Raw genomic sequence first — 15,204 nt, 5'->3', positions numbered from 1 at the left:
CTTATAGGGAAGCCTGGGAAATGGGTAGTTTAGGCAGAAAACTTACTCAGCCATAATTTTAGTCTGAACAAGTGGAGTGTACTGCTTCGTTTAAAGAATAAATTTATTTGCTGGCTTTCACCCACGGGAGTTAGCTGAGAGTTTTTGTCTACAACACATCTGCCAAGAAAAAAAAAATAGTCCTTGAGGACTTGGCAGCTTTTCCCAGGTGCATGGCAATTGGAGAGTTCCTTCTTGGCGAGGAGAGGAAATCAGGAAACTTCCAGGTCCTGGGTATGCCCTACCCCGCTGTCTCAGGCAACTCGTGGCGGGGACTCCTGCAGGCCCGGCTGACTGCAAGGCCCCCAGCCGCGCCCACTTGACCGGATCCACCCTTGGGGCGATAGCGCCCAGAGAGCTGGGGCTGTCGGAGCAGTGTGGAGCAGCTGCGCAATGGCAGTGGCCGACAGACGCCCGGACCGTGTTGCAGAGCCGCCGCACACCCTGGAGCCAGGCTCGGTGAGCGCCAGGGGAACTAGAGGGAAGCTGGGCTGCTTGGCGCTCCTATGGGCAGAGAAGAAAGGCATCTGTCATAGTACTTTGTCCAGACGTTGGGCAGAGTGCAGTTTGGTGCCACTGGGACACCCCAGAGAAAATAGGAAGGCATCCTGAGCCCTGCCATGAAGCAACAGGGCTTCATTCAAGTAGCAGGAAGGACCAGATCTCTAGTGCCCGGACTGCAGGTCCCCCTGGAGTCCTCTTCCTAAACAGCTCCCTTGGGCTTAGCCTCACTTCAAAATCCTGCTGCTGCTCAGGTTCTCCTTTCTAAGCAGACTAAGTTCTCCTTAGCCGATGCAGGGTACTTTAGACGCATGGGTAGAGGGCAGATAGGGACCCAAGGTATTCTTAGACCCTCGGCGTTCTCTTCACTGACAGAGCTAGGGCTGGGGCTGGTGTGGAGGCTTAAGAGTCTCTGGGCTGTGTCTTGCAAATTTCAGTCCCTACTCCAGTTCCACCTGCAAGGCAGGTGTTTCTGTGACTTCAGTTGATACTCCATCCCTATCTTGACTCAGTCTTTACTTTCAGGAATCTCAGATGGGGGGTGGGAGTGGCCATCAATTGGGAGACCCCTTATGCCTCAGTGTCCCTGTAGTCCCAGTTCCTGACTGGGGAGGCTGAGGCAGGAAGATCCCTTGGTGTCTGGGAAACCTAGTAAGACTCATTGTCTTAACAATTAGAAAAAGTAGATGAGTAGAGATGCAGCCCAGTGGCGGAGGATTTGTTTAGCATGTTAAGACTCATATACTGGGGTGGAGGTGGGGGTGGAGGATAGTAGAGGACCCTCTGGGAACTCTGATTTTCCAGGGAAATTTAGAGAATTGAGGTGATATTAATGACAAAAAACAAACAAAAAAAAAAAAACCAAAAAGACAAACCCATAAGACTGCCATTAGGTGCCAGTGTTTAATTATCTTAATAATAGTTATATATATATATTAGATAGATAGATAGATAGATATGCATTTTGCTTGTCGAGAAACTGAAGTTCAGCAAGGCTTTGTGCCTTGCCTAGGTTGCACAGCCAGTTTGCCAGTCTATAAAATGTAGATTCCACAGACTCTAAAGGGCTAATGGGGTGAGGAGACCAAGCATCATTCAGAAGACACAAGACTGTATCATCTCCGTTTCAGCTGGAATTTGTTCTGATGGCCCTGGGTTATCTAAAACTTCCACAGGCCCATTTAGGGGGAAACGAGACTCACTATGGGATGGCGATCCACTCACACCAGATTCTGCCAAGTTTTCCTGAAAGTTGTAGCAATATTCACACAAATGTCAGAAGAAGAATGCACCCAGCCTTGAGTGTGGGTTTTTCTCCCGGGGTAGGAAGCATGTGAAGTGGGTGATAGCCCTTATCTAAGAGGGCCGTCCCTTCCACTCGCCTGCCTGTGGTTCTAGGAGATACTAAAATAAAGTCCTGGTTCCCTCCCACCCGACTTCTGTCCCCAGGCAAAAGATGAAAAAAAGATTCCTAGCGTATTTGAAAATAGAATATTTTACAGTGTCCTCATGACCACTTCTTGCTTTTTAAACATATATTGAACACCTACTGTATGCCTAGGTACTAGAAGCACCACAATGAGTGAGAAAGCAAATGCTCTCAGCTTCGAGGTGGTGGGGAGAGGTAGGAAATCAATAAGAGTTACCAAACAGTTTAGGCAATGTGGGTTGTCAGGGAATTCCTCTGAGGAAAAAACATTTAAACTTGTACCTGAATGGCAAGCACTTGACTCTTGAAAGACACACAAGTACCTTCCAGAGAAAACAAAGAACCCAAGGAAGCAAAGTGGTCTCAAAGGGGTTGAACAATAAAAAACTCCCATTGAGAAAGCTATTTGAAGTGAGGAATGGAATGGGAGCAGAGTGGGCTCCTTTGGCCATCCTGGGTTTTAAACAGACAGCCAACATAGTCTGGTTTATCTTACTCAAAGAGCACTGGCTGCTGCTGGGAGAGTACACCAGAGGCAGAGGAAACACAGAGGGGCTCCCCTGATAGATGTGACAGGGGAATTAGAAAAGAGCAACCAAGGATGACCAAGGTGTGTGGCCTGAGCCACCAGGCAAACATCAGCGTTATTTAATGCAAAGTGTCATATGTGGGCGGAGCCGGTTTTCATAGTGGGAGAGTAGCAAGGAGCTGTGTTTAGACTATAAGTTGGCAGACAAATGTTTAAGTTTCCCCTGGATGGCTAGAGACTGTAATAGTCCGCTTTCCAGGCTCTCAGACTATTTGTGATACCACCGCATTGATAAACAGCCTTTCCAGAAGAAAAAGGGAAAGCTCTGATTTGTAAGGTTTGCTGATGTCTGCAGTGTACACACCCCCATCACAAACTGATGCCAGCAGCTCAAGAGGTGGCTTGCAAGTCACAGGCATTGGACAACTGAGTGGGTAAAAGGCACCTGCCACCAAGGCTGATGACCTAAATTTGATACCTAGGTCCACACAGTGGAAGGAAAGAACATACTGTGACACCCTCCCACCCTCCCACACGTGTGTGTTGTGCATGCACACCTCCCCACACACAAAATACATGTAAAATAAACCCAGATGTCAAACAGTCAATTCTTTCTCAGAGCCACTGTCTCATTCAGTCATTACAACAACCTTATGAAGCTGGAAGGAAGATTGCTTCTGACAGACAATGAAATCAAATCCTAGAAGAATAAAGGTATTTATTCAAGATACAGGAACCCACAGCTCACCCTGATTACTGACTCATTACAGACCGTGGCTCTGGCAGGAAGCATGGGGTCAGTATGTGAGGAAGAACTTCCCCCTGGAATGGTCTAGAGGTCATGGTTTAGAATTCTGTTGTTAATTCTCTCTCACTTTCCCATAGGAAGATTTGGGGGCTAAATGAGTCCCCAAGCCATCAGTGAACATAGGATGTCTATGGAAGTCGTTGGGGTGTGAGGAGCTGTTCTGTGCCTCTGGGGATAGGGGTTAGTTCCTGTGTCTTCCCCAGGACAACAGAGATGGTCACCTCTCAGTCTGTACAAAGGTGTGCTATGGCATTGGTGGGGTCCCCAACCAGGTGGCCTCCAGCGCCTCAGCCTTCTACCTGCAGCTCTTCCTACTTGATGTGGCACAGGTGAGTGTGGGCAGCAGCCCGTGGTCCCCAGTTTCTGCCTTGTCTCCACCCCCCACCCCCACCTCCATGCCCCCGTGCTCCTCTTTGGTTTTGGTAGATAGCCCTTTGACCCAAGTTTAGTAACAACTGCTGTGGAGGGCCATCTCTTCGGGGATACTTATTATATCCGCTTGTACTAGGAAAAAGAGAAAATAGCCAGGTGTGGTGACAGACACTTGTAATCCCAGCATTTCAGCAGAAGCGCAGAGGCAAGAGGATCAAGAGTTCAGACCCAACCTCAGCTACATGGTTTGAGGCTAGCTTTGGCTACATGAGACCCTGTCTCAAAACAAAACAAGATGGAGGAGAATGTAGTTCAACAAGTAGAGTGCTTACCTCGTATGCATGAAATGGGCACAGTGGTATAACCCTGTAATCCCAATAGTAGACAGTTGGAAGTTCAACGTCATCCTTGTCTACATAGTAACCCTGAGACATGAAACCCTATCTTAGTGATTCTCAATCTCCCTAATGCTGTGACCCTTTAATACAGTTCCTCATATTGTGGTGACCCCCCCACCATAAAATTATTTTATTGCTACTTCATAACTATAATTTTGCTACCATTGTGAATCCTGTGTAAATATCTGATATATGGAGGTCACGATCCACAGGTTGAGAACCACTGCCCTATATCAAAAACCAAAAAGAAAACCAACAAATGGTGGCAGGCATCAGCTTTACCCCTCTTCTCACCGGCTGTGATGTCCCTCAGAGCTTTCTGCAATCATGTCCTGGGCAGGAGCTTTTCTACAATGACACTATCCCCAGATGAATTCCCAGATCTTTATCCTGACAAGCAAGCAGGCCTGGCTGGATTGTCTGTCTTTGTGGACCCTTTGGCTATGTCCTCTTGATGGTTTTAGATCCCCGCTGCCCAGGTGTCACTTGCCTTGGTCGGAGGGAAGGTGTCTGGGGCAGTTGCAGACCCTGTGGCTGGCTTCTTCATCAACAGAAGCAGAAGGACAGGATCTGGACGGCTAATGCCTTGGTGAGCAGTCCCCTCCCACGCTGCCCTGTGTCACTGTCACAGCCTGGGGATGGTTAGAAGAAAGCCTGTGCAGTGCAGATGAGCTAGGTCAGAGCATGACTCAGAGAAGTTCAGAGACGAGCTTAGAGATCGTCTGTCCCTCATCAGGTGGCTCTGGGCTAGACACTTCCAGGGCTCCCAGATCTGTGAGGCTGGGCTGGCAGGCCATAGAGCAGTGGTTCTCAACCTTCCTGATGCTGTGACTCCTTAACTCAGCTCTTCGTGTTGCGGTGACCCCTAACCATAAAATCATTTTGCTAGTACTTCATAACTGCAATTATGCTACTGTTATGAATTGTAATGTATAAATGTCTGGTATGCAGGACACCTGCTATCTGACCTCCAAAGGGGGCCGTTGACCCACAGGTTGAGAACCATTGCCCTAGAGGCAGCCCAACTTGCTTGTGCTCTACCACTAAGTAACCCGCCCCCAAGTGGTCCAGGGTTCTGAATACAGGGAATGGCGCCACCACGGGCCCTGACAGAGTCCCAACAGTGAATGCCCCTCCGTCCATTGCCCTCTCTTCTCACTGTCTCCATGGCTCCCTAAGAGTGCTCAGCTCCAGAGCCTCTCAAAGGGCAGAGACAGGGTATCCCTCCTGGGTCCTTGCCCCTGTGTTTATAGGCATAGTACCTCAGCTGTGCTTCTACAGGGCACTGGGCTGCATGCCCTTGATTGCACTGGCCTACTTCTTCCTGTGGTTCCTGCCCCCGTTTACCAGCCTGCGCGGGCTCTGGTATACCACCTTCTACTGCCTCTTCCAGGCCCTGGCTACGGTGAGTGTGTTCTGCTGAGCCCCTCTGCCAGCTTTGATTACTCTTCAGTGTAAGGATGTTGGGAGCCTGGACTCTGCTCTGCTCTGCCCAGTGGTGCTCGGAAACCCATCATGACCACTGCAGGCTCTGCTCAGGACCCTTGCTTCTGAGCCGGGAGCTCTGAGATCCAGAATATTTGGCCTTTTAAGAACCTCAGTGGGACAGAGTAGCTGCTGGCTTATGCATAGTGAAGTGGCAGGGGAGTGACATTATGGATGGTAGGGCCATCCTAAGCTCTGAGGGGCCATCCCAGTTCTTCCAGGTACCCTATACGGCGCTCACTATGATCCTCACACCCAGCCCCAGGGAACGAGACTCTGCCACTGCATACCGTGAGTACAGTTCTGTGTCCTGGCCGGGAGCTGCTGCCCTTCAGATCCAGCAGCTTGCCATGTCAGCTTGTACATGCTGTCTTCAGGGATGACCATGGAGATGGCAGGGACCCTGATGGGAGCCACTGTCCATGGGCTCATTGTGTCCAGCGCCCATGGGTCTCAGAGGTGTGAGGACACTGTGCACCCCAGAAGCCCTGCTGTCTCCCCAGATGCAGTAAGTGTGGGAGGTATCTAGGACCCCCTCTCCCCTCTGTGGGGTCAACTTCTTCCTGCAGGGATGCTCTTCTCGAAGGGGGATGCTTACTGTACCCTCACCCTTTTCCTGCTTCTCTTCTCTCATGGTGGCACCCAGCTGTCATCCTAGCACCTGGGAACTTGAGACAGGAAGAGCAGGAGCTCAAGACTGTCTTTGGTCAGATAGTTAGTTGAAGTTCAGCCTGAGCTATATGAAACCTGTCTCAAAAACCCCAAAGTACTCAGTGTGTGTGATTCTGTGAAAAACAAACAAACACCTCACCAATAGGCAAGAACAGCAACAAAAAACACAGGGGCTGGGTTACAACTCAGTTGGTGGAGTGTCTGTCAAGCAAGTATGAAGCCCTTCAGCATGGTAAGCCAGGTATGACGGCTCCCAGCTGTACTCCCAGCATCCAGGCAGTGGAGGCAGGAAGATCCCAAGTGCAAGGTCCTCCTTGGCTACACAGTGAGTTAAAGGCCAGCATGGCCAACACAAAGAGTCTGCCTCAAAAAAAATTTTTTTGGTTTTTTTACATACAAAATTATGAACAATTTCAGGACAGTGAAAGCAGAGCATTAGAGCCAAGCGGGGCAACTGATTGGTGCCCAGCTGGGAAAGCCATTCTGGACTCTCCTCCTCCTCCTACTCCCAGAAGCGCCCTCATTCCTTATTGGCTAGCACCTCCATGCGTTTCTCTATCTCCGTTCCCCCCCCCCCCTTTGTATTTCATCCGGATCACCATATGTCACGCTACTGTTACCTGCTTGTGGATCTGCCTACTCCTCTCCACCGCCCAACCCTTACTCATCATTGTAACCTCAGGGTCTAGAACGCAGAAGTTAGCAGCAATGCCTGTTTGCTCACTAGGATGGGCATGGATGTTTCCTTCCATATGGGGCAGAGTCAACAGAAAAGCAAGTTTGTACTGAGCCCCTAGACCTAACTGAGAGAACCAAAGGAGCAGAAGCTGGCATCCTGGCCTTGGGATGATGATCTTCTCTGGCATCGAGAGGTGCCCCTGTTTTCCCCCATGGGCTAGAGGCATTACCCCCAGTGCAGTTCTGTCCTGTCTTGCAGGCTCGCCTCTATTGCATTGCTGCTGCTGTGGTTGCGTTGACTTACCCTGTATGTGGCAGTTTGCTGTGCCTAGGAGTGAAGGAGCAGCCAGGTATGGCAGTGCAACGAGGACATTAGAGGCAGAAGCTGGGAGTGGGACTCCTCCTGGGGCTGAGGTTTGGACTTTGCCAATCTAGGTGTTATCTTCTCATTTGGTAGCTGCTTCTGCCCCAGCCTCGGGTGAAGGCTTGAGCTTCTTTACAGGCCTGGCCATCACTTCCCGGCACCCACCCTACCTGAACCTGGTGGTCTCCTTCTTGTTCATCTCAGCTGCCGTCCAGGTACCACTGGCCAAGCTCTTGTTGTGCTTATTGTAAACGGGCATTTGAAATAGGGTCTCATGTAGCCCAGGCTGGCCTTGAGCTTGCTATATAGCTGATTCTGGTCATCAGCTCCTGATTCTCCTGCCTCGCGAGGGCTGTGGTTTTAAGCATGCATCATAGTGCCTAGTTTAATGGGGGATGACACATGGCTGAGAGAGGCTGGTGCCAGAGGAAAAACTTGTATGTGCTCATGTGAGGGGGCTCCTAGGAAGTTAATGGTGTCTGGGATGGCACCCTCTCATATTACCTGAGGTCTAATAAAGTCCGTTTGACCTTAGCTATGCAAACAGGGATAGTGCACTGGGAATGGCTCATATTTCTGTTTGGGGGGGGGGGGTCCTTTGAGTTCAAGGACTGTCCTACTGGAGACTGTCCTCTTACACATGGCTTCGGAGTTCCTGCCATTCCCTGCATATGACTGTTTGCCGTGCATCTCCTTAGGTGGAACAGAGCTACCTGGTCCTGTTCTGTACACACGCCTCCCGGCTACAAGATCATGTCCAGAGCTTGGTGCTAACCATCCTGGTATGGGGAGCAAGGGGGTGGAGGCTGGGAGCCCGACTGGAGAACCTTCCATGGCTAAAGTCTTTTTTTTTTTGGTTTTTCGAGACAGGGTTTCTCTGTGTAGCCTTGGCCATCCTGGACTCACTTTGTAGACCAGGCTGGCCTCGAACTCACAGCGATCCGCCTGCCTCTGCCTCCCGAGTGCTGGGATTAAAGGCGTGCGCCACCATGCCCGGCTCATGGCTAAAGTTATATTTTGTTTGGTCTCATTCCAGCAGAGGGTGGAGTTGGGGCCAAGCTCAAACTCAATGGCTACTGGTTCAAACCAGACAGTCTGAGGCTGGGTATCAAAGCAAGGGCTTTGAGATCTGGGAGTAGTGGTGGGCTTCAGGGCCCTGGTGGGATGGTGCTGTCTGCTCACAGGTCTCAGCCGTGCTGAGCACTCCACTGTGGGAGTGGGTTCTCCAGCGATTTGGGAAGAGGACATCTGCGCTTGGGATCTGTGTGAGTGAAGCAGGAAGCAAGGCCTGATGGGGGTGGGGGGGCGCCGAGGAGGTAACCATGGAATCTGAGCCCAGCAGGGATAGACCTGTGTTTCCTGGGGTCTGCTGGGCCTAGCCCAGGACCAGGTGCAGGGCTTATCATGAATAGCAAAGGTTGAGCCTCTTAAAGCAAGCCAGGGAAATAGTGGAGGGACCAGCTCACAGGTCTGTCTCCCCAGGTGATGGTGCCTTTTTCTATCTTGTTGGCTGCTGTGCCCTCTGCACCCGTGGCCTATGTTGTGGCCTTTGTCTCTGGCGTGAGCATTGCTGTGTCGTTGCTGCTGCCCTGGTAGGTTGGATGAAGGGAATGGGGATCGGGGGTCTCATATCCTTCCATTAGGGCATCTCTCTTCCTCCTGCTGTCCTATTCCCTGTGTGGGGCCACCAGTTCCTTCTTTGGAGCCAACAACAGAACAGAGGGGAACACAGACATACTGCTGGATGGCTATGGGCTCATTCTGGGCAGAGTGGACTCCAGCTTAGGCTCTGTGCCCCTGAGGCCTGGCAGGCTGGCTGCTGATGTTCAAAGGGGGAAGGCTAACTCCATGCACCTGCCCCTAGGTCCATGCTGCCAGATGTGGTGGATGACTTCCAGCGGCAGCACCATCACGGCCCAGGCGTGGAGACTATCTTCTACTCATCCTATGTCTTCTTCACCAAGCTGTCAGGCGCAGGAGCCTTGGGCATCTCCACCCTCAGTTTGGAGTCAGTCCTAGGGCGGGGGTATAGCAAAAGCATGAAAGACCTGGAGGGTGTGGGAAGAGGAGGCCAGAGCCCCCCGCCATGAGTCTGGAGTGCATGCTCCACTCCATGGAGTAGGGGGAATCTCATCATCAGGACTATGGGGCTCTGAACTCCTTTCTGGCTCTGCACACACCCTGCATAATAGACTAAGCTGACTATAAGTCAGTTTTCAGGAGAGGGTGGAGGTGCCATGCCTGTGACTGCTGCACCCAAGGAGCCATGCTCAGCAAAGCTGACCAACAGGAAGGGTGGTGTTTCTCCAGGTTTGCAGGGTATGAGGCAGGAGCCTGCCAGCAAGCAGAAGAAGTGGTGGTCACCCTCAAGGTCCTCATTGGTGCTGTGCCCACCTGTATGATCCTTATTGGTCTGTGCATCCTCCTGGTTGGCCCCGCTGCCAAGATGCCACGCCAGGACGCCTCCCAGCTAAGCCTTCGGAGGTGGGCAGTGCTTGTCCATGGGTACACATGGGCAGGGTTACCAAGCTAAGGGACACACATACATATGTACCCCAATGCCCAATGGCTAACGCCAGCCTGCAGGTGTGCTGAGCTGGCCAGCTGAGCCATCTGGTTTCAGGCTACCCTCCTTTAGTGTCAGTGACACTCTTTGCTCCTAGATTTCCTTCTATCTCTAGTCTTCATCCTTGGGCTACCTGATAGAAGGGGGATGTGAGGGACTCCTAGTTCTCCCCTGTACCCCATCTACTCAAGTGACCTAGACACCTCTTCCCTGGTGTGTTGTTACCCTCCACCCTGCACTTCCACCAAGTTCCACATCCAGGGGCGTCACTCATTGCACAGCTGTACTCACAGCCCCACCAGCATATCAGCCAGTGAGGGGTCTCCTTCCGGGTCTCCATCTCAGAGTAGAATCACTGTCTGCCCCAGTGCCAAAGCCTGGGAGCCCCCTGCTCTTCCCTCCATAATTGTTGCGTGGCTGTCTGCACTTGTCCTTCCCTTAGCACACGTCCCACTGCATGCAGAATGTGTGCGTGGCCTGGATTTCCCAGGACACTGCAGGAATCTTGCAGCTGGGGATACATTACATTAATCCCTGTATCCTAGGAGCTCAGCACAGAACCCAAGGCCAAATATGTACTTAGAGAGTGTGTGCTGCCACAGTCGACTCACATCTGGCCCACAGATGTTCCTATTTACAACGACTCAAGTTGGTGACTGTGTCCACACAGGACACACAAGACAACATTATTAGCAGCCCCTCACTTCTCATGGCTGATAATGTCAGCCTTCAGCAAAGGGTCCAGAGATTGTGTTTTCCACTCTAGCAATGCGTAGAGGAAGGGGAGACTTGCCTGGTAGGAATTAGAGGGACTGGGCTTTAACAGAGCTATAAGTGGAGAGTTGCTGGCAAGACATGGGACAGCCACTGAAACTTGTGTGGCACTTTCTGACAGGGCAAAGACCCTCACCTCACCTCTCTCTTCCTCCCTGGCTTCTTTCTTTCCCTCAGGAGGACTAGTTACAGCCTCGCCTGAGCTTTAAAGAGGACCTCTGTGAGCTGGAAGAGCAGAAACCTTCATTTCCTGGAACTATCTTTGCAGCCCCAACCCACTCCTAGCACATGCTGGCAACTTGTTACAGAGTAATTTTCCTTGTTCATGGAGACTTTAGTGACATCTCCTAAAGGGCCTGGCCCAGGTCCAGGAATCCTACCCGACCCCTCCTTGTCTGTTGAACCTGGACCCTTTTAGGCTTGTACTCGACTGCTCCACGTGCAAGAAACCTCAGACTTTGAAAGCATCCTCCTCAACGATTTCTGGCATCAGGAAGCCCCAGCTACCCTGGCCTGCACAGGAAGCTCCAGCTACCCTGGCTTGCACACTCCCTTTGCTAGGTGGCAGAGCTCCCACACAGGAATACATATGCAGACCTAGTTTGCACTGAGACTCCAGTGTACCCCGGGACACAGTGCAGGTAGGCAGACTGAGGACACACGACATGTTGGAGACCAAGCAGGCGTTTGTCTAGCATTTTTCTCGGTTCACTAGTTGGGGTCACTTCTACCAGAAGACAGAGGATGGATGACATGGAACTACCAGAAGCCAGCTATTTTTTACAAACAAATGTAAATATATTTTCTGAAATTCTATGTTATAATAGCATATAATACAAATTACAGCTCTCCAGGCTGTCTTTGGGGGGAGAAAGATTCACTGGGATTTATATTTTTTCAAAAACAAATTGAGCTAGGTGTGGTGATGCACACATGTAATCCCAGCACTCAGGAGGTAGAAGGAGAATCAAGGGTTTGAGGCCAGCCTGAACAACTTGCGGCCCTGTCTTAAAAGCAAACAAAAGTTAAAGAGCTTATTTCCTGCAGAGTGGGTAGCTGTGACGGTGGACAGCTTACATCCCACACTGAAGTCCCCTAGGAGAAGTCATTAAGCACAGTTCTTGGCCCAGCCATGTCTTTTATAGATCTGGCATCATGGTGTGTGCTGGATGAATGAGTAAATATCTGGACCACCCTCGCCCCAGCAACAGCTTACTTTATTATTGGTCTCCTCACCTCTTGCCATTCCTTCTTACTCACCACTCCTGAACCCATTAAACTTGCCTTCAGCCTCCATAATGGAGGAGACAGACAGTGCAGCCTGGCAGGGTGAACTCGACACACAGAAGGAGAGAAGGCAGTTGTACATGGTTTCCACTTTTCCCACAAGTAACCACTTGACTTATTTGTTGTTTTTTCTAAACAGTTATTTCTTTTATGTATATGTGTTTGTGCCTGACTGTACATGTGCGTGTGTGCCACATGCATGCAGATGCTGGCAGAGACTAGCAGAGGGTTACTGAAGGTTTTTTTGTTTTGTTTTAAAAGACACCTCACTTTAAAAAAAAAAAAAAGATTTATTTATTTATTATGTATACAGTGTTCTGTCTGAATGTACACCGACAGGCCAGAAGAGGGCACCAGATCTCATTATAGATGGTTGTGAGCCACCATGTGGTTGCTGGGAATTGAACTCAGGACCTTTGGAAGAACAATCAGTGCTCTTAACCTTTGAGCCATCTCTCCAGCCTACTGAAGTTATTTTTATATAACTCTGCTTCTTTCTCTCTCTCTTTTGGTTTGTTTCTCTCTTAACCCTGCTATTACACAAATAATTGAGACTCTATTTGTTTAATAAGCTTCACAGCACAATAATTGAGCAGTTTTATTCTAGTCTTAGCCCTCTAAGCTAATTTGGCTTCTTCCTAGTGTATCCCAGAAATACTTACACTTTGTAGCTTTCATTTTTATTTACTTATTTATTTATTTATTTATTATTTATTATTATTCTGCTTGCATGTACACCTGCACACCAGAAGAGGGCACGGTTGTGAGCCAGCATGCAGTTGCTGGGAATTGAACTCAGGACCTTTGGAAGAACAACCAGTGCTCTTACCCTCTGAGCCATCTCTCCAGCCCACTTTGTAGCTTTCATACTCTATCTCCCTCTGATATCTCTTGCACCTCTGCCTGTGGCTGAATCCCCTACTTCCTCCTCCAATTCCTGCTCCTCCCCTACCTGGCAGGAAGTCCAGCCCTATTCTCCCCCCTGTTCAGCGATTGGCTATAAGTTGTTTATTGGCATAGAAGGGGACAATTGGGGAGCAGAGCTTATATAGCACTGAGAAGGAGAACAAGGCTTACAACCAGATACAGGGTATACAGAAATCAGCATGTAAATCACACAATAACCTTATGCCAACATAGGGCATCAAAGCCCCTGGAGCTATAGTTACGCATGGTGGTTGTAAGCTGCCCAGTGGGGGTGCTGGCAACCAAACCCTGGCCCTCTGCAAGAGCACCAAATGCTCTTAACCACTGACCCATCTCTCTAGCCTGTATTTGTTACTCTGTTGTTTGTTTGAGACAGGGTCTCATGTAGCCCAGGTTGGCCTCAAACTCACTATGTAGCTGAGACTGTCCCTGAATTGATCCTGCTGCCTTTACCACTCAAGTGCCAGGGTTACAGGTATGGATCACCACATCTGGAGAACTTATTTAAAAAGTCTGAGTTTAGTTGTTTAAATTAGAGGTATGTTGCCTAAGCTTGCTCAAGTCCTGGGCTCAAGCACTCTTCCTCTTTCAGCTGACTGACTAGATAGTCATTTCTTGTTTGAACAAGTATCTCATGTACATTTCAGGATAGATATGCTAGTTGAATTAATAATGCCTGGCAAAGCATCAGAATTACTGATTGCCAAGTTGGCCGGATTTAGAATTACAAGGGAGGCAATTAGATTGATTAGGATAACTGAGGTGGGAAGACTTGCCCGCTGTAGGTGACACCATTACAAGGGCTGGGGTCTGAGGCTGAAGAAAAAGGAGTGAGCAAGCAGAGCGTAAGCGTTCACCGTCCTCTGCTTCCTGACTATGGATGTAATGTGACTAGCTGTTTCAAGCTCTCATTGCCACGCCTTCTCAATCCTGGATCTCTGAACCAGAATAAACCCTCCCTTCTCTGTGTGGTTTTATCAGGGTACTTTAGCATAGCTGTGTGACAAGTAACTAAGACCCTGAGGAAACCCTCAGTGCTGCTTAACTAACACTGAGCACTGTGCTGCACAGCTCTAATTTCCCTTGACCTGCTCTCCGCCATCTCTGGCCCACACTCTCCCCCTTTGCTTCTTTGATGTTCCTTAATCTTCTCTGCCTTCCCAGGGCAGCGTGATCTCACTCACCACAGACTCCACCCGAGAGCTCTCTGCTGACCTTCCGCTCCCAGACCAATGCCTCCCTGAGTGCTCTCAGGCAGCCCCAACACCATGTGTTAGAACAGAGCGCATCATCTTCCTCCACAGAAGAAATGTTGGGTAGGAATTACATGCATTCAAAACAGAAGTACTTAGTAGACCAAGAACAGGAAAAAATACTTCTTCCTGAAAGAAATATCTGCCAAAATCCCTACAGCAATTTTTTTCTATGTGTGAGACAGTGAGACAGGACTTTACTGTTTAGTCCAAGTTGGCTTCAAACTCACCAGAGGAGGCTTAGCTTGCCAAGTACTAGAATCGCAGGCATGTGCCCATCTTGACAGTTTTTCCCGCAGGTAAGGTCTGAACCTAAAGCCTGAGGTATATGCTAGATGGGCTATGATATGAGATATATCACGTGTATATCCTCTGACCTATATCCCTAGCCCAACATTCCTCATAGAAAAAGAAAACAAGCTGGGCAGTGGTGAGGCACACCTGTAATACCAACACTTGGGAGGCAGAGGCAGGAGGATCTCTGTGAATTCAAGACCAGCCTGGTCTACAGAGAGTTCCAGAACAGCTAGAGCTGTTACACAGAGAGACCTTGTCTTGAAAAACCAAAAGGAAAGAAAGAAAGAAAGAAAAAGAAAGAAAGAAAGAAAACAAAGCAATCCTTATATTCATATGGAAACATACAAAAATACTAGTACTTACATCAATCTTGAGCAAAAAAAAAAAAAAAAGAAAGAAAGAAAACAAAAACAACAACAAAACAAAAGAAGCAGCAGCATTGTAATACCTGGCCCCAAAATATAAAGCAATTTGTAGTAACCAAACTGTGATAGTCATTTCTAGATAAAAGACCACAGAGAGATTTCTCAAATATTTGCACAGATATATTTACAAAAAGTATCCAAAGCAATATGTTTCATAATTTCAAAAATAAAGCCAGGAAACAACCAAATGTCCATGCCAGCAGTGTTGGAAATTGTGCCAACTCACAACAGTAAAAACAACACACATAAGGAGGAGGATGTGTCTTACAATCCGTATTGAGTGCGGGCTATGAGGTGGCTGAGTGAGGAAAGTGCGTCTATGTAAGCGTGACAACTTGAGGTCAGACCCGCAGCATCCAAGGAGACACTTGGGACAGCATGAAAGTGCTCACCTGTGACC

At 49.3% G+C, this 15,204-nt stretch overlaps 1 protein-coding gene across 1 annotated transcript; it reads left to right on the top strand.

The window, feature by feature from the left end:
• Positions 1 to 432: 432 nt before the first annotated feature.
• Mfsd2b (MFSD2 lysolipid transporter B, sphingolipid) lies at positions 433 to 11,035 on the top strand. The gene is made up of 14 exons (XM_051142781.1): positions 433 to 498; positions 3,510 to 3,635; positions 4,541 to 4,665; positions 5,358 to 5,481; positions 5,774 to 5,852; positions 5,939 to 6,069; positions 7,171 to 7,261; positions 7,369 to 7,490; positions 7,974 to 8,057; positions 8,460 to 8,540; positions 8,758 to 8,867; positions 9,140 to 9,283; positions 9,586 to 9,759; positions 10,793 to 11,035. Exons 1-14 carry the CDS (start codon positions 433 to 435, stop codon positions 10,815 to 10,817), a joined length of 1,482 nt encoding a protein of 493 aa, XP_050998738.1. The 3' UTR covers positions 10,818 to 11,035.
• Positions 11,036 to 15,204: the final 4,169 nt, after the last annotated feature.

Source organism: Acomys russatus, chromosome 1 (genome assembly GCF_903995435.1).
Source record: "Acomys russatus chromosome 1, mAcoRus1.1, whole genome shotgun sequence".
Lineage (NCBI taxonomy): Eukaryota > Metazoa > Chordata > Mammalia > Rodentia > Muridae > Acomys > Acomys russatus.
Note: the sequence above shows the minus strand (reverse complement) of the source record. Positions and strands in the feature narration are given on the sequence as shown.

Bases quoted from the DNA above. Each gene is read 5' to 3' on its own strand.
- Mfsd2b (XM_051142781.1), top strand. From the start codon at position 433: ATGGCAGTGGCCGACAGACGCCCGGACCGTGTTGCAGAGCCGCCGCAC. The intron at 4,666-5,357 runs GTGAGCAGTCCC...GTGCTTCTACAG, and splicing joins TCTGGACGGCTAATGCCTTG to GGCACTGGGCTGCATGCCCT. The intron at 6,070-7,170 runs GTAAGTGTGGGA...CCTGTCTTGCAG, and splicing joins CTGCTGTCTCCCCAGATGCA to GCTCGCCTCTATTGCATTGC.